The sequence below is a fragment of the Lepidochelys olivacea genome, assembly GCF_965140295.1.
Source record: "Lepidochelys olivacea isolate rLepOli2 genome assembly, chromosome: 1".
Taxonomy (NCBI): Eukaryota; Metazoa; Chordata; order Testudines; family Cheloniidae; genus Lepidochelys; species Lepidochelys olivacea.
In genome coordinates this window covers 199,972,591-199,993,370 of record NC_140411.1, presented here as the reverse complement: position 1 = coordinate 199,993,370, position 20,780 = coordinate 199,972,591, and the positions used below count along the sequence as shown (strand labels likewise).

At 36.8% G+C, this 20,780-nt stretch overlaps 1 protein-coding gene across 2 annotated transcripts in view; it reads left to right on the top strand.

Annotated features, from left to right (window-relative positions):
• The window catches only part of TBC1D23 (TBC1 domain family member 23), a 57,263-nt gene that overhangs the window by 8,597 nt on the left and 27,886 nt on the right, over positions 1–20,780 (top strand). For both annotated transcript variants that reach the window (XM_084645429.1, XM_084645428.1), the window contains exons 2-9: positions 5,778–5,889; positions 6,161–6,266; positions 12,164–12,368; positions 15,195–15,318; positions 17,782–17,906; positions 18,013–18,059; positions 19,205–19,308; positions 20,006–20,128. In XM_084645429.1, the coding sequence (XP_084501555.1) occupies positions 5,778–5,889; positions 6,161–6,266; positions 12,164–12,368; positions 15,195–15,318; positions 17,782–17,906; positions 18,013–18,059; positions 19,205–19,308; positions 20,006–20,128 (946 nt within the window). The remainder of the gene's footprint in view (positions 1–5,777; positions 5,890–6,160; positions 6,267–12,163; positions 12,369–15,194; positions 15,319–17,781; positions 17,907–18,012; positions 18,060–19,204; positions 19,309–20,005; positions 20,129–20,780) is intronic.

Here is a 20,780-nt window from a genome sequence, read left to right as displayed (position 1 = left end):
CTTCCCCACTCTGAACTCTGGGGTACAGATGTGGGGACCTGCGTGAAAGACCCCCTAAACTTATTCTTACCAGCTTAGGTTAAAACTTCCCAAAGGCACAGATTCCTTTCTTGCCTTGGGATCACTGCCACCACCAAGTGATTGATTTAACAAACGATCAGGGAAAGGACCACTTGGAGTCCTATTCTCCCTAAATATTCCCCCAAGCCTACACCCCCTTTCCTGGGGAAGGCTTGAGCATATATCCTCACCAGTTGGTTACAAAGGGACTACAGACCCAAACCCCTGGGTCTTAGAACAATGGAAAAATCGGTCAGGTTCTTAAAAAGAAGGTTTTTATTTAAAGGAAAGGTAAAATAATCACCTCTGTAAAATCAGGATGGTAAATACTTTACAGGGTATTCAGATTCAAAACACAGGATTCCCCTCTGGGCAAAACCTTAAAGTTACAGAAAACAGGAATAAACCTCCCTCTTAGCACGGGGAAAATTCACAAGCAAAACAAAAGATAAACTAATCCGCCTTGCCTGGCTTACCTATACTGGTTGCAATATTGGAGACTTGTATTAGGATGGGTTGGAAAAGATGGATTTCTGTCTGGCCCCTCTCAGTCCCAAGAGAGAACCCCCTCACAAAACAAAACCTCTTTCTCCCCCCCCCCCCCAACAGATTTGAAAGTATCTTTCAATACCATCTAATGTAAGGTGATAGCATGATTTGTCACTACAGAAGTGTTATCAGTTTAGTGATCTTCAGGGTCAGGCAGTAGACTAGTGCCATCCCCTGTTTTGTGCTCTACGGGGAACAAAGTACTGATGATAGAATTTCTAGGGAATGACTGACTGTTTTAAGATGGTATTCTGCTGTTGGGTATTTTTCCCCCTGTGTGATTGTTTCCATTTACATTATGGCAAAAGCCAATTTTGATATAAGTACAAATACACAGCTCTTTAATCTGTAAATATCAGCTATTGATAGCTGCAGAATTAAAACTAGTGGGTCCATTAGAAATTCTCTTCCAGGTGTGTTTGTAATTAGGCTGCTTAATTCTTTCCAGAAGAGTCCTGCACTTAGGACTGAAGAATCACATGCATTGCTACAGACTAGGGACCGAATGGCTCGGCAGCAGTTCTGCAGAAAAGGACCTTGGGGTTACAGTGGACGAGAAGCTGGATATGAGTCAACAGTGTGCCCTCGTTGCCAAGAAGGCTAACGGCATTTTGGGCTGTATAAGTAGGGGCATTGCCAGCAGATCGAGGGACGTGATCGTTCCCCTCTATTTGACATTGGTGAGGCCTCATCTGGAGTACTATGTCCAGTTTTGGGCCCCACACTACAAGAAGGATGTGGAAAAATTGGAAGGCATCCAGCAGAGGGTAACAAAAATGATTAGGGGACTAGAACACATGAGTTATGAGGAGAGGCTGAGGGAACTGGGGATGTTTAGTCTGCAGAAGAGAAGAATGAGGGGGGATTTGATAGCTGCTTTCAACTACCCGAAAAGGGGTTCCAGTGCAAATGGTTCTAGACTGTTCTCAGTGATAGCAGATGACAGAACAAGGAGTAATGGTCTCAAGTTGCAGTGGGGAAGGTTTAGGTTGGATATTAGGGAAAACTTTTTCACTAGGAGAGTGGCAAAGTACTGGAATGCGTTACCTAGGGAGGTGGTTGAATCTCCTTCCTTTGAAGTTTTTAAGGTCAGGCTTGACAAAGCTCTGGCTGGGATGATTTAATTGGGGATTGGTCCTGCTTTGAGCAGGGGGTTGGACTACATGACCTCCTGAGGTCCCTTCCAGCCCTGATATTCTATGATTCTATTAAAAGAAAAGGAGTACTTGTGGCACCTTAGAGACTAACCAATTTATTTGAGCATGAGCTTTCGTGAGCTACAGCTCACTTCATCGGATGCATACTGTTGAAACTGCAGAAGACATTATATACACAGAGACCATGAAACAATACCTCCTCCCACCCCACTCTCCTGCTGGTGAGTGAGTTTGTGTGTGTATGGGGGTGGGGGGGGTGAGAGAACCTGGATTTGTGCTGGAAATGGCCCACCTTGATTATCATACACATTTTAAAGAGAGTGGTCACTTTGGATGGGCTATTACCAGCAGGAGAGTGAGTTTGTGGGGGGGGGAGGAGGGTGAGAGAACCTGGATTTGTGCTGGAAATGGCCCAACTTGATGATCACTTTAGATAAGCTATTACCAGCAGGAGAGTGGGGTGGGAGGAGGTATTGTTTCATGGTCTCTGTGTGTATATAATGTCTTGTGCAGTTTCCACAGTATGCATCCGATGAAGTGAGCTGTAGCTCACGAAAGCTCATGCTCAAATAAATTGATTAGTCTCTAAGGTGCCACAAGTACTCCTTTTCTTTTTGTGAATACAGACTAACACGGCTGTTACTCTGAAACCTATGATTCTATTTGTTCCGTAGGTGTGTTTGTCTTTAATTACATTCTCTCCAATACATGTTGAAATGTGGTTTATATATTACAGCCTGAGGCTCTAGCTACACTATATGACTTTTAACCAGTTAATTATGTAGCTGGTGGTAACAGTTTTGTTTCCACACACATGGTTAAAACTTGGATAGTAAACTGTAGCAGCTAACTATATTTTACCTGTGCTATAGGCCTAATCTGGCACTTGATTGTCTCTCTCTAATCAGTTTGACACACTGAGTTCAGAGTTTTACAATACTGATGGGACCTCCTAACAGTGCCTGCTTAACAGGATTGGCAGTTTCTCCTTCATCTCACTTCTCTGTGCACCTGGATATCCCAGAGTGCATTGCCTACATGCTGCTGGTTCTGCTCTGTGTGTATGTTCTTCAGATGCTTTATCTTCTATGGAAGAATGGGTTCATGGCCCACATTTTCCAGAATGCACTGGTACAAATATAGTCAGACAATTTAGAGGTGTATGAACAAACAGGGTTGCATAGTTTTGCACAACTGTGTCAGTATGTGGACACCACTCAACCATGTTTGTCCTATGTGTTAAGGAATGCTAATTTATTTTGCCTTGCTGGGTTATATGCCTAAATTTGCAAGCGTTAGAACCGTGGAGCATATTGTGCTGATAATGTTCACTGGGTAGTGCTGTGCTGTGTGCAATGTCTGGTGTTTGTCAAATGGAGTTTGATCCTGTGGTTGCCACCTGTCAAACTGGACTTCTGAACAGAACATTAATTTTAGCTAGGTACAGGTTACATTATTGTGCTAATGAAAGATTGCACAAAAGGAAGCATATGAAAAAGAAATCAAGTGGCTAGTGTGGCCATTTTATAAATACATGAGAACCACAAAACACAGCCATCACTAAATTTTTAGGTGTGTTTTTATTTTAATCTCTAATTCTATATGGATCAGGCTTTCTGAAGTCTTAAGACACAGAAAAGATTTGCTCAAATGAATTCAGGTTTGCAAATATTTTGTTGGTTTTATTTTCCCATTTGATTCGTATTCATCAATGAGGATCTCTTCTATTTGGGAGATTATTCAAGTGAGCAGCTTGGCTTCCTCATGTCTCTCTTAGATGGGAATAAAAAGTGATAACTGAATTGCTCTAATGAATGATATGAGCTATTTATTAAGGGCATAAGTAGGAAGCATTATACTACTATAGACAAAACATTAAGCTTTGCAGCTACTGCTGGTTCTTTAGACTCCCCAGTTTAGAATTATAACCCTCTTGACATAACCATACCACAAAGACGGTAATTTATTGCACAGCTGTGAAGACAACTTTGCTGTCTCTCATCTAAAATCAGCAACTCCTCTAACATGAGTATGCATAATAGCTTTGGGAAGGTGTGTAGGGGTGTTCCTCTCCAACAGACATGTACCTGTAATCTATTTCAGGGGTGCTGGGGAGCTGCTTATTAAACTCTAATAAATTTTAACTACAGAGTAACATGTAAGGGCAGATATCTTTCCTGACTAAAGCCTTAGACTGTAAACTCCTTTGTACGTGTACAATGCCTAGAACAATGAGGTCCTGATCTGGGTTGGGGCTTCTAAGCACTTCCGCTGTACAGATAATAGATTAATTTAAAAAAAAACAACCTAGAAAAGTGAACCTCTTCTTACGAAGTCTTGCTACATTTTCATCCAAACTGGGTATGAATATGTTGGCTTTCATACAATATAATTGACATATAAAATCTGATTTTAAAGCACTTATGCTTATAAGCCTATTGGAAAAAGATACAAACAATTGTGCAGGTACTTAACTTTAACATCTAACATCCTGTGTAGTTTTGAAATATGTAGATTAATCTTTAGAAAATCAGATTTTTGTGTGTCTTTTAAGAGACTAGAGTTGATATGTCTTGATCAAGGAACTCCATTGGGAGTGGGTAGTTAAACATTAAAATTAGCATACTAAACTAGCATCTGACTTGCTGTATCTATTACAGGAATATGAACTGTAGCTACTGAAGACCATGGGCAAATACATACCATAAGAAAAGTGCCTAAATGTGAGGAATTTTACTGGGTCTGCTATAGAATGTTAGAATTTAATATCAGCCAGTACCACAATTCTTCCTTATGAAACATACCTTTTTAAAGGACAATGAAGTTCACTAAGTAGATTGTGATGTGGCAACACTAGTTACTAACAGAGCGCTTGAACTGATAAGCCTTTAGTACCCACATGTGCAAGTATATACATCTCTGTATTTTGGAGTAGAATCATTCTGTACTTAATATATGTCAAGTGTGTCACGCTCTTCTCACTCTGTAGACAAACTGTTTTAACTGTCACTTCTGATATCCCGTTGCACCTGCCATTTTGCCATAATTGTAACTTCACATGAAATTGTAAGAGGTAGCTGAACAGGTGCATTCAGTCTGCAAGTGTGTGAAATGTTCAACTGCAGCCAGCAAGAAGATATTATCTGTTAAAAATACATACGTAGTTTTCACTTTCTGAATAATCACCTGTTTTGTCTACATTTAAACATTTTTGGTGAGACATTAAAAAAAAAATCTTACAACTGGGACATCTTGAGTATTCTGTTATATGCTAACTTGTTATATTGCAGTATTAGTGTTAAAAGCTTTTTGATATCTTTTAAATCCATTGATTTGTTGGGTTTTTTTGTTTTCTTTTATGTTTGCCACACTAATTATGCCAGATAAAACTGAAGACTAGGTTAATTAATTGGCTAGCATCCCATGACATGAATGCATCTGAAAAAGGAAATATAGAGTTGAGTTAACTATTGATAAACCTCTGGAAAATATTTTTCCAGTATCTAGGTCATCTAATGATTTTATTTAATGAGACATTGCCACCTAATTTAGGTCCCGAATTTGCATTTGAGTGTGTCGTGTGTGGGTGAAAAAATGCTTCCTTAGAATCTCTAACATATCAATGAAAATAGTGCAGCTCCTTAGGTTTAAACAATCTTCTGCAATGTTAGACCAATTTTGTAGCAATGTGCCACTTCATGAGAATCAGAAAATGAAATAATTCATTTTCATTATTTAAACTGAATGGAATTAGAAGTCAAGCAGACCACACACATTGTGAAAAATAAATTAGGTTTTACAGTATTTGGTTTCAATAATCGAAGTTTTTATAAATAACAGGTCAGGAAACGTATTTTTAAATATATATTTTTTTTAGGTTGATAGCATCCTCCAGCTTGGAGGGATCTTTAGCAGATACCACATGTGTATACATACAGGACGATACTGAATAATCAAAACATATTTTCCTGTTTAAAGTAATTTTAAATGTATTACAAAAATTTTCTGTAGGGAAAAAGACCTTGAAGAAGCTCTAGAAGAAGGAGGTTGTGACCTTGAAACAGTAAGAAACATAATTCAAGGGAGACCCCTGCCTGCTGATTTGAGAGCCAAAGTCTGGAAGGTAACTATGACTTTAAATAAAGAGGATAATGCTTGCAGATATATTTTTATTTGAAGCTGATGGCTTCAGTATCATGAATAATTATAAAAGGATTACCCCCCACCCCCATTCGTGTGTGCATGTGTGCCATGCAGAATTCTGAAGTGTGTTTAATTCAGTTTTGAAATGTTTATTCTCCTTTGAGCTTAAATCTGTAGAGTTCATTGAGTGCAGTAACTAAATCGCTGCATAGGTACAGCCAGTAATGCTTTGAAGAACTGTTTGTTTTCAGATTGCACTGAATGTTGTAAGAAAAGGGGACAGTCTGGCATCCTGGGATGGTTGTTTAGATCTACCGGAACAGAGCATAATTCACAAGGATTGCCAAGAGCTAATTGGTAAGTTTGATTACATTTCTGTAATGCCTGCTCTCTTAGAGTCATGTTGTTTAACATAATTATCTTCACTAGTATTTAAACTGTGAATGGGATTTTGGGTGGTGAAGGTAAAAGCTAACTGAATATCTTCGATGTGCAAGCAAAACTTTATCTTTGAATGGAAGACATGCAGGAAGTGCAAAGTATTATCTGTTATGTGAGAAACTGCATAATCCAAATACAATCCAATGGAAAAAGGGCTGTGATTGAGACTGTGTTGAAAAATGTAAATTACCACTTTCAAAAAAGTTGGTCTGTTGCATTTGATGTGTTTTTATATAATGTCCTTCAGGTTTTGAACTTTGGGATGAGTTGCCATCTTATGCCAAAGAGCAACACAGTGCCTCCTAACACCATAATAAACACTGATTCAGTGCTGACTCTCAGGTTCACTTAATCACCAATACCACTTCCTACAACTTTTGAGGGAGGAACAGTCTCCCATCGGTTTAACTCATTCTGTCCCCATTGGATATTAAGATGGGGGTACCAGCTACAGCAGTGTGTAATACTTCTGTAACACAGTTGCACATATTTTTAGCTATATTTTTAAATGCAATCTAAAACAAGGAACTCATTTTTTTTTAACTTAGAGCCGGGTTACTTCCAGTGACTTCATATAGGAGAGTGAAATAAACTTAAATGGACATTGTCAATTTAAATTACTCTTTTTGTCTAGAACTTTTTGTCAGCTGTAGTTAGAAGGGACCCCTAAGTTTACTAGAACTGAAAGATGAGAGAGGGAATTCCTTTCCTTTTTCAGTCCCCCACTCCCTTTGTGCCAGTCAGTTTCCCCTTTTTGTTTAGGTATTTCACACAGCAACACAAGAAGAAGTGATAAATAACATAGGAAAATGCCATTTTAAAACTACAATATTTGTCAGGAAGATTAAGTGGCAAGTGTTTTATCTGAAAATACTCCTAACTCATTTTTATGCAATAGTGACTGACTTTTAAGTTGATGACATCCCTTTAGTAACTTAGGCAATCCCTACCCTTGCATTTGAATTCTTCCAGTTCCTGTTTTTGTTTTACTTTGTTTACTTTCAAGCTAGGCTGCAAAGCCAGTCTTCAGCTCTCTAAGAGGTTAGATCTGAGTGGATTAGATGAAGGAAATGTCAGAGTGTTGTGTGGTTTGGGGGTGATCTATAGTTTTTGATGCTGGTCCCGTTATATGACTTAAGGTTTTATGTATGTAAGCAGAGCAATGGATGAGCAGGTTTCTTTATAAAATATATATATCCTAAACTTCAGCCAGTGACTAGTTATCATTACATGTCCCCCTGTGTATTTGCTACTAGATATGTCATAGCCAGGAGCTCTACATTTCTTTGCAGAATTCAGAATTGGATGCAGAACTGCTTTGGAAACTGGTGGCCATTATTTCATTGTTTCTCTTCCTCTCGTTTCACTTTTCTCCCTATCCACCATTACAGAACCTTAAAAAAACTAAACAAACTGCTGCAAATGCACTTGCCCTAGTTCTAGAAATTGTCATTGAAGGGCTTCCAGAAGTCCTTAGCATAATGTACCAATAATCCAATAATAATTTTTAAACTGTTTTTGCATTTGTATAGTAGCTATTGAGAAGAAAAAGCTGTTTCCTATGTGAATTCCTCTTCCCTGTTTCACTTCTGAAAAAAATCACTTAAGTAAATAGAAAAAAAAATCTAAAACGCCACTATTAATGTTGTTAGGTTACTTAGCTTTTTCAGGAGTACAGCAAAATGGCACAATCAATTTTAATGTTGTATGGAACTATGGCACATTACATCTGTAAAGTCACTATTCCTTGTGGTTTTTTTCCCTGTTTTTCTCATCAGGCCAAAAGAAAACTTTCATATAACTAGTTTTGTGACCATACCAAAGTAATTAATCTAATCAATATAACATGGTGTTAAGGTTGTATCTAAGACTTGCATTTAAAACAGGATTAAAATCCTCTATTTCACATTTTAGTGAGGGTATTGAGTCTGCAAATTTATAACTCTTCAGATGACACTTGCATTTTCTTTTATATATTATAAAAAAAATATTTACCAACTTTTGTGAAGGCAACCTTTTTAAATGCGTCCTTTGTAGATAATTTTTACCATCAGTTATGGGTTGTGGGGTCCCTGTAGCAAAATAACTAGTCACCACAAACTTCATGTGGACACACTTATTATTATAACATGTTAAATTAAAAGCAGCCTATACTTAATTAAACACAGACAGTCATTCCCCTTTTTTTGTTGTTACCCAATTCAGCTGCATAAAGAGAAATGACCGGGGGAGGGAGGAGAGGAAGGGTATGTGTGAAAAATCTTTTTAAAGTAAAAATCCAATTTTTATTTAAATTGGATTTTTATTCACATTTTTTCTTTTATAAAATAAGCTTGTTCAAAATTAAACTTTTATTTGTGACAACCTATGTTAAGATCTAAACTTACTATAATCAAGTAAAATAAAATGAAAAATATACTGAATCAATGAGCTCTCCTTATAAATTGTAAATATTGAGTTAAAGGCTGCTTTTATACATAGAGAGAATAAATGTAAAAACATTTAATTTAGAGGTCAAGCTTTATAAATAGGTCGTGATGTCAAGTTCTTCATTAAGTATCATTTTCAGTCTTCACAGTGGAGTGAATGCTGGTATTTTTTCCAAATGTCAATACTTTCAGTCTCTGCAGGACAGCTTTGCATCTCTTTGTTATGTATGCAACTCACTTCTGGTAATGTTCAATAAAAATTATTTTAAAATGCTAGTTTTTCACATTTTTAATTGAATTTGAATTTCCGTTCAAATATAGCTTGACACAAAGCGTGAATAAAAAGTTAATTACCTTGTAAATAAGAAATACACTTTCTAACAATGAAAACATAGAAATCTGAATAAATATGCTAAGCTACATATTTGCTGAAATAAATGGGTATAGTTATATACCCCCTGGTTAGCAAAAATTACCACATCTAGTTTAAAAGCTTTATTTAGTTGTAAATAATCAAATCAACATGTTTTAATGGTTATACCAACTAGCAAGAATGAACCTGTCTTTAGGAAAATACCTAAAAAGTATAATTGGAAAACATGATTAAAATTGATGATTTAAATCAGTAAGTGAAAATCAAGGATTTTGAGTCGTGATTAAAAGTAATATTTTTAAATTAATCTACCCTGGATAGAACAGTCAGTCTGCCAGTTACATCCCTTTTCCAGGGCTGTCGGCTTGCCTACCTGATTTAACAGCTGTGCTTTTTGTGTACACCACCATCACCTTGGACTCTGGGAAGGTAGTAACACAGGCGAGTCAAATGGCTTCCAGCCTGTATGCTTTCTTGTTCCTCAACCATGGTCTGTATCCATCCCAAGCTCTGCTACCTAACCTGGCATTTGCATTTGCGGGCTGGCTATTCTGAATGCAAACTGGTTAAACAGACAGCTAGCTCACTCATTAACCTATGTTCTTTATCCCACTCCTGTTATTACCCCCCCCCCCTTTTCCATACTGCTTGTGACCAGTAAGGTTTGTCAGTGAGTCCTGCTCTGACTAACCTCCTAAGGATTGTCAGAGTGGGTCTCCTCTTGTAGTTCACCAGGCAGGCTTTTCAACTACAGAATGTGCTGCAGTGTGGAGATGCAAACTGCTTGTCAGCCTGATCAGTCTGCAAGTCTTTTCCCTCTGTCTGCCACCTCCCCTCATTTCCCAATCCCTGGTAGCCAGAGGGGGCGTGGTGGAGAAAGGTAGGAGGGGAGACTTGCAACTTTATTAGGCTAACGAGCACAGCCTACACCTCTACAACAGAGGAGATATGTAGTTTGAGTATGACAACTCTCTAATTTTGCCATCAGAAGACCTGCTCTGATATTTTAATCTGTCTGAGATCAGAATTCAAGTTTTGTATGTAAGTGGGTTTTTGAGGAATTGGAGATATGCATTATTGATTAGTCTGTTGAATTAAAAGTCCCTTTTGACTTGTGGAGCCGGAGAGACTGTTATGTGCTGAGTGCTCCAAATTGGAATAAAAGAGGGGCATTTAGCACATTTTAAATCTACCTCTTTGTTTCATGTAGGCTAGAAAATACAGTCTCATCTGTTCCCACTTCATTGTGACATCCCCGCTTGCTTTGAAAATTTAGGCCAATGCCTTTTTCTTAAAACTAGGGCTGTCGATTAATCACAGTTAACTCATGCGATTAACTCAAAAAAATTAATCGCACTGTTAAACAATAGAATAGCAACGGAAATTTATTAAATATTTTGGATGTTTTCTACATTTTCAAATCTCTATTTCAGTTACATCACAGAATTCAAAGTGTACAGTGCTCACTTTATATTCCTTTTATTACAAATATTTGCACTGTAAAAATGATAAAAGAAATAGTATTTTTTCAATTCACTTCATACAAGTACTGAAGTGCAATCTCTTTATCATGAAAGTGCAACTTACAAATGTAGGTTTTTTTGTTCATTGTTTCATTTTTAGTGCAATTATGTAAAACTTTAGTGCCTACAAGTTCACTCAGTCCCACTCCTTGTTCAGCCAATCATTAAAGAAATAAGTTTGTTTACATTTATGGAAGATAATGCTGCCCACTTCTTAATTACAATGTCAGCTGAAAGTGAGAACAGGCATTTGCATGGCACTTTTGTAATTGGCGTCACAAGATATTTATGTGCCAGATGTGCTAAAGATTCATATGCTTCTTCATGCTTTGCCCATCATTCCAGAGGACATGCTTCCATGCTTATTATGCTTGTTAAAAAAAATGTGTTAATTACATTTGTGAACTCCTTAGAGGAGAATTGTATGTCTCCTGCTCTGCTTTACCTGCATTCTGCCATATATTTCATGTTATAGCAGTCTCAGAAAATGACCCAGCACATGTTGTTCGTTTTAAGAACACTTTCACTTCAAACTTGACAAAATGCAAAGATACCAATGTTAAATTTCTAAAGATAGCTACAGCACTTGACCCAAGATTTAAGGATCTGAAGTGCCTTCCAAAATCTGTGAGGGACAAGGTGTAAAGCATGATTTCAGAAGTATTACAAGAGCAACACTCACCAAAAAAGAAAATCAACCTTCTGCTGGTGGCATCTGACGACTCAAGATGATGAAAATGAACATGCATCGGTCTACACTGCTTTGGATGGTTATCAAGCAGAATCCATCATCGGCATGAATGCGTGTCCCCATCAAGGGACATATGAATCTTTAGTGCATCTGGCATGTAAATATCTTGCAACACTAGCTACAACAGTGTCATGCAAACGCCTGTTTTCACTTTCAGGTGACATTGTAAACAAGAAGCAGGCAGCATTATCTTCTGCAAATGTAAACAAACTTTTTTTGTCTGAGCAATTGGGTGAACAAGAAATAGGACTGAGTGGATTTGTAGGCTCTAAAGTTTCACATGGTTTATTTTTGAATGCAGTTATTTTTGTACATAATTCTACATTTTGTAAGTTCAACTTTCATGATAAAGAAATTGCACTACAGTACTTGTGTTAGGTGAATTGAAAAATACTATTTCTTTTTTTACAGTGCAAATATTTGTAATCAAAAATAAAGTGAGCACTGTACACTTTGTATTCTGTGTTGTAATTGAAATCAATATATTTGAAAATGTAGAAAATGTCCAAAAAATTTAAATAAATAGCATTCTATTATTGTTTAACAGCACAATTAATTGTGATTAATTTTTTAATAGCTTGACAGCCCTACTTAAAACCTGTTTTCACACCATCACTTAAAAATCTGATTCGAGCTACTCTATCTGCAGTCAGTTACAGTTCTGTATGTGAGTGTAACTGCCATATGAAACTATTCTGTAACTGTCTCTCGTATTTGTTATACTTTTCTATTTCCAGATCAGCTGACGGTGCCAGAAGAAGAGAAGTCCGTATTACTTTTGGATATTGAATCCGTTACTACCTTTTATTGTAAATCACGTAATGTTAAATACAGTTCCTGCCTCGGTTGGATACATCTACTGAAGCCACTGGTGCATCTTCGAATTCCACGCAATGATTTATACAATTGCTTTTATGCTATCATGAACAAGTACATTCCTAGGTAAAGTAAGTGTGTGTGTGTGTGTGTGTGTGTGTGTGTGTGAGAGTGAGAGAGAGAACACACTACTATTGCTGGCATCAAATATGTAAATTTTTCAGAACTAGTTTCTCTCAAAAGATAGATTATGGTGGATTTTGCAAATGGTATAGAGATTTCTGCAGTAATAAAGGAGTAGCATTGTTTGTAGCAAAACTGCCACATTCCCTCAGATTATTGTAAAATTGGAGGTGTACATGAAAATGTAACTAATCTAAATGCTACAGACATGTTAGATATGATTCCAGAAAATGACTACCGAAGTTTTCATGATCTAACTAATCCACGTGTAACTGGCACACATTCGCTAGACCTTTTAAAAAGCACATTATCACCTCATGCAATATGGGAAGTACTTGTTTAGAAACTGTTCTGCCTATATGTTCTGTAAGATGAACTTTCTCTTCCCTTATTAGCATTTTGCTTGTCTATAATGCCTGCCTTCCAGTGACTTCAAAGCACTTCACAAACACTAAGTTTCTCAACATCACCATAAAGGAGGTAGAGACTATTGTCCTCATGTTAATGGGTGCATAAACTGAGGCACATAAAGGTCTGATTTCCCAAGCTACACAGTAGATAATCAATTTGGAAATAAAACTCAGGAATCTTGAAGCACCCCCTGCTGTTCTAACCACTACATTTACTCCCTCATCTTAAAATTAATATTACTTGTGCTACAGTAGTGCCTGGAGACTCCAAATGTGCAAAGTGCTGTACATAGAATACTAATGGACAGTCTCTGCTCAAAGATCTTAGTCTAGATGAGACGAAGGGTGTGAGAGGAAGTATTATCCCCATTTTACAAATGAGAAATGAAGAGATTTAAATAATTTGGCCAACATTTCACAGACAGTCTGTCACAGAGTTGGGAATGGAACCCAGATCTTTTGTGTCCAAGTCCAGTGTCTTAAACATAGGACTATCCTTATACTTTCCACACACACAAAAAAAAAGGCAACTTAATGAAAACAGGATTTCTTGTTAATAATTTTACCTGTTGCTGATACTTACCTGAAATCCTAATTGTAGGCAGGTTGTTGTAGAAATTGTTTTAAGAGAATGTTGACATCAGGTAGGGATATGTGCAGAAAGAGCAGATGAACTGTTAAACCGTAGCTGGTTTCTCTTGAAAACAGCTTATTTAACAAAACAAGGGAAGGAAGACACAATGTAGAAAATTAATATAATTTTTACAGAGAGAGTGATTTTCAAACCTTTCTTACATGTGATACCTGTTCTCAAAAGTTTGTTTGTTTATTGTAATAATAAGGAAGTTCTCTTCTCCCTGCATCTAGCTGTATTTCTCTCCTTATGTAGAATAATAATGATTCTTATTAGCTGGACAGAGTAAACTAACTGCTTACATGAAAATGTCAAGCCATTAATGTTGACACATCTGTTTTTATTAAAGGGCTATTTCTTTACCCCTCAGCAGGAGAAAATGAAAACAGATGAGCACACATTTATCACATCATGCAAAGATACGAATTAGCACAACATGTGTTTTAGTATATGATCTGAAATAGTGATAAACAACCTAGAATGTTGCTGAATGGTTGATGATAGAGTCTACAGTATTTCCTATCCTCATTTGATAATGCTGGCAGGGGTTAGGTTGAGAATTCTGTTTTCTCATGGCAATATTCCCTCTAGTGAGGGGTGGAAAGTAGATTCCTCTTAAGGTGGTCAGTTCTGTTCTTTCTTTGGCTAGAGAGCGATTCTTAAATCAGCATCTTGAGCACTTTTTTTTTTTCTTTGTGTCATTCTGCCTTTTCACCCCTCCAGTGATAGAGGAGGTAGGTATTTGAACTCGCTGCTCTTGAGAGGCAGTGAATTGCATTTAGACATCTGGACAGGCCACTAGAGGATTGATTGAGCTGGTAAGTAGGAAGGAGCAATTTATTCAGCAGAGCAATTTGAGAAAAATCCTGCTACATCTGAAATGGAGATTTTATTACAATCGTAAGCTGAAACTCAGAGAAACTAATTCTCTAAATTCTGAAAGTTTTTTTTAGTCCATTTTGAATATTAGTAGCTGATAAAGTGTGAGTGACTTGAACTCTTCTATTAACCATTCAGATTGAAATTAATTTTTGAGCCTAAATTGTTATGCTAAAAATAAGACAATGGAATGTCTGTCTTCCGTTTGTTATCATTACACTGTTAACTGAATGGGAAAGCAGAAATCTTTTAATAATTAAAATAACGCATTAAATTGTTGGAATGTTTCACTTCAAACTTCAACATAATAGAATTGCCCACATACCTACATTGAACTACATTGATTGGGAGAGCTGTGTATTGAGTGAACTTAACTTAAAAGAAAGATTTGTCTTTACTGTCTTCCAAATTTATTTTGCCCTACTCCATACCATGATTGCCTCTCTTCCCTCCCCACTAGTTGCTTAATGTGAAATTTTTATTCAGGTGTACATGGAGATCTTTTAAAATCACTTTGGTCAGTTCTATTAGAATAGTTAACAATATTCTCTGTTTAGATTGAGGCACACTCCTGCCCAAAGTGACTTTCACAAACGAATGTTTAAACTTCATTTTGATATTTAAATGTAGTGGCTTAAATTGTTTAAAAATGTTAAAGTATTTGTTAATTCTCCCCACCATCTGATCAGCTTTGATGTGGCCATTTGTATGAGCGAAGGAATTACATGTTTCCTCTTAATACACACAAAGTTATGTTTTCTTCTTAGCTAAGAATTGCCAATATAAGCCTAATGACTGGAGTATTATGGTGTTTTCATAAACATTGTCTTGCTACTTGCTTTTTAGGGATTGTTTCCAGAAGGGGAGACCATTTCATCTATTTAGGCTTCTCCTCCAGTATCATGAGCCTGAACTGTGCTCCTTTCTTGACACTAAGAAGATGACACCGGACTCGTATGCACTCAACTGGGTAATAAAGTGAAAGTAGGGAAACATCATAAAATAAATTTCTGTAGAAACTTTTAAGTACAAACTGCTGAGCTATGGAATAGTGATGCAAAAGGAATTTGGAGGTTTTATTTTTTTAATCACTTCCAAAGTGTTCTGAAATAGAAGAACACAAAGGTGTATGGTTTTTTAGTATGTCACTTTTATAGTCTCTAGTCATTCCATTCCAAATAGAAGGTGAGATCTTGTGAACATTAGATCCTTACTGTAGAAATAAAACCTAAGCTATTGATACTAGGGATTGGAAGTGCTTCGTATTAAGTATGAGTGGCAGTGTCTGAGTTGACTGCCACTTCCAAGAGGTGGTTAAATAGTACTGCATACCACTTCTCCATATATTCAATTGTTTTGCATATGGACGTCAGTTCAGAGATTATGGATTAGAATAGGGCTAATTCATTTTACAAATTCAAGTTACTGTTGTCTGTTTTTTTAAATTCCTCCCTCACTTAACTAAAATATTTGAGTTGACAGAACTAATACTAAAATAATTCTTTTCAGGATTGCAGCCCAAGGCTGTGTGTCACTGTCTCTTAAAGAATTGGCCTTTTCCCCCAACCTTTAATTTGCTAATTAATATGACCTGGCACTTGTTTTGTAGTCACACATCATATTGAAGTCAGTGTGAATGTGCATCAAAAAACTGCAAGATCAAACTCGATAGTAGTGTAGGAAATCCAAAACTTTGTTTGAGACAGTTTTCTTAAATTATATTTTGCAAGAGAAGTCTGTAAAGTAAAGTCTGTAGTAAAGACACTGATGGTAAGCTGTGAAACCTAGATCCTAGCAGTCAGGGTGTATTTTTGCATCCTTGGGCTCTACCAAGTTTTTCAAAGGTTCTTCACTTCAAGCTAGAGGAATAAAAAGCCATAAAACTGTGTATAAAATAGCACCTCTTTTAATTAGAGCTTTCTGTGCTGCTACTAACTTAATACTAAACTGCAGCAGGTAAAATCTAATATTAATATACACACACAAATAAATAAAATCTAGCTTTGGCCAGTCATCATCTAAAGCAGCAGTCAGATTTGACTGTAGTCTGTCTAGTATATCTGTATATTACTCCCTAGTGAAAGTATGTTTCAATAACTATTATATAAAAAGAAAAGGAGTACTTGTAGCACCTTAGAGACTAACAAATTTATCTGAGCATAAGCTGTAGCCCACGAAAGCTCATGCTCAAATAAATTTGTTAGTCTCTAAGGTGCCACAAGTACTCCTTTTCTTTTTTGCGAATACAGACTAACACGGCTGTTACTCTGAAACTGCTCTTTCTAAGATCACTATATTTTGAGTGATTGGGAGTGGGAATTCAAACACACAAAAGTTTGTAAGAAACACCATTTATATCTGTCAGTGCACCATTGTCTTTCAAAGGAAGACCGTATTCAACAGAGCTTGACTCAAAATTGTTCAAACCTTCTGACCCTTATTACAATAGCAAATTGGGAGGTGTTAAATGCTCTCAAGATAGGTTTTGTAGGTGAAGTGCTATTGAAAGCCATGACAATAGCGATCCCATCTGGAGCACAACAGTAGGCTCAGCAAGCCCCTAAATCAACCAAGTATTACGCCTTTCAGTTAAGTATCATTACAAATGTTGTCCAGCAGGGAAGGAAATTCACAGCTTGTTTTCTTTCATCCACTTTGCACTTTCTGTGTAGTGGAAAGTATACATTTTTTTAAAAGTGTGTGCACCCAAAGATTAATTTTTTTATAATGGTAATAAAACACTCCATTCCTGGCAGATAATTAGTAACTCATCTGTCAGCCTAATGCTTTAAAACTTAGATGGTGTGTCTCACTGCCAAACTATATGTGTGATCCTCTTTAATTTAGTCTGGTTCAACTGTGAAAATGTAAAAATGGCTCCACCTTAATAGGTATTCACTGTTTCACAGTGTGTATTCAAAGTCATGTCTGCTTGCTTTACTGACTAGAATAAGTTCTGTCACTACTTTTTGTTAAGATTAGCCCTGCACAGCCAACAAAACAGTAGGGAATGAATTCCGTTATGGCTTATGCCTCATCAAAATTAACAACTAAGTTAAATTTCAAAACCTCTATTGCTGAAGACATATGAGCCAGAATTAAGCCCAGCCTAACTTTCAGATCCCAAGTTGAGCTTGTAGGGCTGACAGTAAAAAACAAAAAAAAACTTCAGCTGTGAAGTGAGCATACGTAAAAATAGAGAAACTATCTGGATCCCCACTATGCAACTTTTTAAAAAGTAATTTTTAAGGGTAGAATTACCCTTCAATGCACAGTGCAGATGTACAGTTTCAAAAAAAGAAAAGGAGTACTAGTGGCACCTTGTCCTCAATGTTTTTCTTTTAGCTAGCTTGTCTATCTGTTAGCAGTATTGTAGTCCTGCTAAAGTTGTTCCTGACTCTGCTTTGTTTCACGCTATTCCCCAACGTTTCAGCTTGGAAGCCTCTTTTCATATTACTGCTCAGCTGAAGTCACTCAGGCAATATGGGATGGATACCTACAACAAGCAGATCCATTTTTTATTTATTTCTTAATGTTAATCATCCTTGTCAATGCAAAGTGAGTATATAGTTAATAATATGAATTCGTTGGTCTCACAGTTTTGTCCGTATTTGGTGTTTGTTTTTACTGACTTAATCCATACTTGTGTTTCTACTATTTTCAGAGATGTTATTTTAGCACAAGAATCGGACAGCAGAGAAGAAATGATAAGTACGTACTGCTCTTGTAATGCTGCTGCTAAAATAATCTTCCCCATTTGCCAGTCTGATTCCATCACTCCCTCAGCAAATCCCCTCACTCGCGGTTTCTTTTCATAATGTTCCTGATTGTCACCTTCAAATCACTGCATTGTAACACTTTCTGCCTGTATTCTGCTTTCATTTCTTCCTTCATTCCCCTGTCACTTTTTGCATCCTACCCATGCTTTTCTTGCATTTCCCTTTCCTTCTCTCACACTTGGCAGCATGCCTTTCTTCATGTGCTTGAAACAACCTCTCTATTCATGCTCCAGTCCTCTCACTAGCTCTTTCTCTTAGACACTCTATGCACCCATTTTTGTGTGTGTTCTTTCCCCCATGTTTTCATTTATATGAATTAGACTGTAGGCTCCTTGGGTAGGGATCTCATCTATTATATTTCTAATGTTGTGTTCACATCAATGAAAATGCAGGTCTATGAACTATTAAACCTAAAAAAATAAAATAAAAAAGAAAGTATTTACTTTTTTTATAAATCCAGTAATACACAGTAAAGTTGTTTGGGTTTTTTGCCATATTGGCATACACTGCTGAGTTTCACCCTTTCATCATGATGGACAGATAAGTGTCAAATAGTCACTAAGAGTTTTTGGTGCTTTCCCTGGATCTTCCTGAGCTATCCCTTTACTAGGTGAAGTATTGATTTAGGATTAAACTATAAATTTAGATAGAAATGCTCTAAACATGAGTAATTCTGAGTTGAAGCTCAAACACCTAGCAAATAACATGCATGTGTGTGGTGTTTCTGAGGTTCAGAAACCTTTAAGGGGACAACAGATATTTCCTGCATTTTCTGGCTCCACCAGTCTGTAACTAATGAGATTTGACTAGCAGTCCCATCCCATCACTCAACAATACAGGCAGCTTAAGAAGCCACCGCTATATTCACAAATGTACTGGTAAATGGTACATATTTTGAAAATGTAACTTCCAAAACAATTATGTTCCTGAATGAGAGGATAAACTAACATGCAGGTTAGTCAAAAAAAATTGTGTTGTGCTTTATTAAAGAAAGTATATTTTACTGTTTGAAAAGGCCACATGCAATGTTTTGTTTAAATGTTTTAAGTATTAATTTCCATATGTTGCATGTTACAGGATTCCTAGAAACTTCCCCAGCCAGTTTGGATATAGAAGATATAGAAGACCTTTTCTCTTTGGCACAGTATTATTATAGTAAAACTCCAACTTCTTTCAGAAAGGTAATAGCCAAGCAGTTGAGGAAATTACTTTATAACTTGGTGATTTTTATGAACACTGAGCAATTCAGACAGGCCAAACTGATACAGTAGTTCTCTGGCAGGGATCGGATAGCAATCTTGGATGTAATTTTGAGAAAGTGAGCAGAAAAAGCTATTAAGATGAAGGATAAATAGGGCTCTTTGTATACTGGAAAGTCCTGCACTTCCTACTGTCATAAGTAGTCCCACTGACATCAGTGCAACTAATAACTTGTAACTGGTACTCATTACTTTTGGCTTGCTTGTTGTGCTTTCTTCTGAGCATGGTGTACACATGTTTTGTAGTAGACCAGTAATGGGGATTACCAAAGGGGCAGGATTTCCTTAACACCAACTTCTGTTTGCTGAGATGAAAAAATGTGGTGGTTTTTTTTTAACCATGTTGACACAACTGTAGTGATATAGGGCTGTCAAATTATTATTTGACAAACTTGAATGTAAGGGAAGTCTGGCTGTTTTAATGGTTTTCAGAAATTCTCTGATGGAAAAACTCATGTGACCAAGATATGGCTGACTCTTATTTTTAACTTGTCTATAAAGTCCAACATACACCTGTAGCATTGTAGAAGTAACAATCTTAGATTGGAGTCTGATTTGTTTTTTTAAATTATAATAATTGCAATTAATGTAAAAGGTATTTTGTGTCTTACCATAATAGAACAACAACAGTCTCTTTGGCAGCAGCTTATTGGGACTCAAGGATGACGACACAGACTTGAGCCAAGCTCTCTGTCTAGCGATTTCAGTATCTGAGATTCTTCAAGCAAATCAGCAACAAGGGGTCAGTAACTAGACATACTACATTGCTGTTTTCCAAAAGAAGAATAGAAATCTTTCATTTTCCCATCTAGCTGAAATATTTTTTTAGGAGCTCAAAATTCAAGTTACTGTTTGCTGATTTAGAAATAATTTCGTGCCTTGAGATTCTAGCTCCCTTATAAAGGATTTCCTGGCCATAGCACAGCCTTGCTATGACGGGCAATGATACCACCCCACCCTACCCCCGACCCCCCCCCGCCCAAACAAAAAAAAAAAAATAGTAGGCCTTTCATGGGTGGTGAGGAGCCTAGGGTGGCATTCCCTTAATTTGTTTTCCTGAAATAGGGATGCAGACTTAAAAACAAAACACACACTTGTGTGCGCACACAATATTCCAGCGAAAGATCAACTCTTTACCTGTGACTAAAATACTGCTACAAGAGAATCCTGCCTTTGGGTTGTGAAATGTGAATTTGTGCTAAGGATCTAAGTATTTATGTAATAGTTTGTAAGACAAATATACTAGCATGCAGAGATTTTACTCTCAGTATTTTAGTATAATACATGGATAATGTTGTAGTTTGATGTAAGCCCATAAGACAGTAAGACAGTTTTGTCTTTAAAAAGGTACCTGCCTTTTTAATAACAGCTTTCTGGCCTCAATTCAGTAAAGC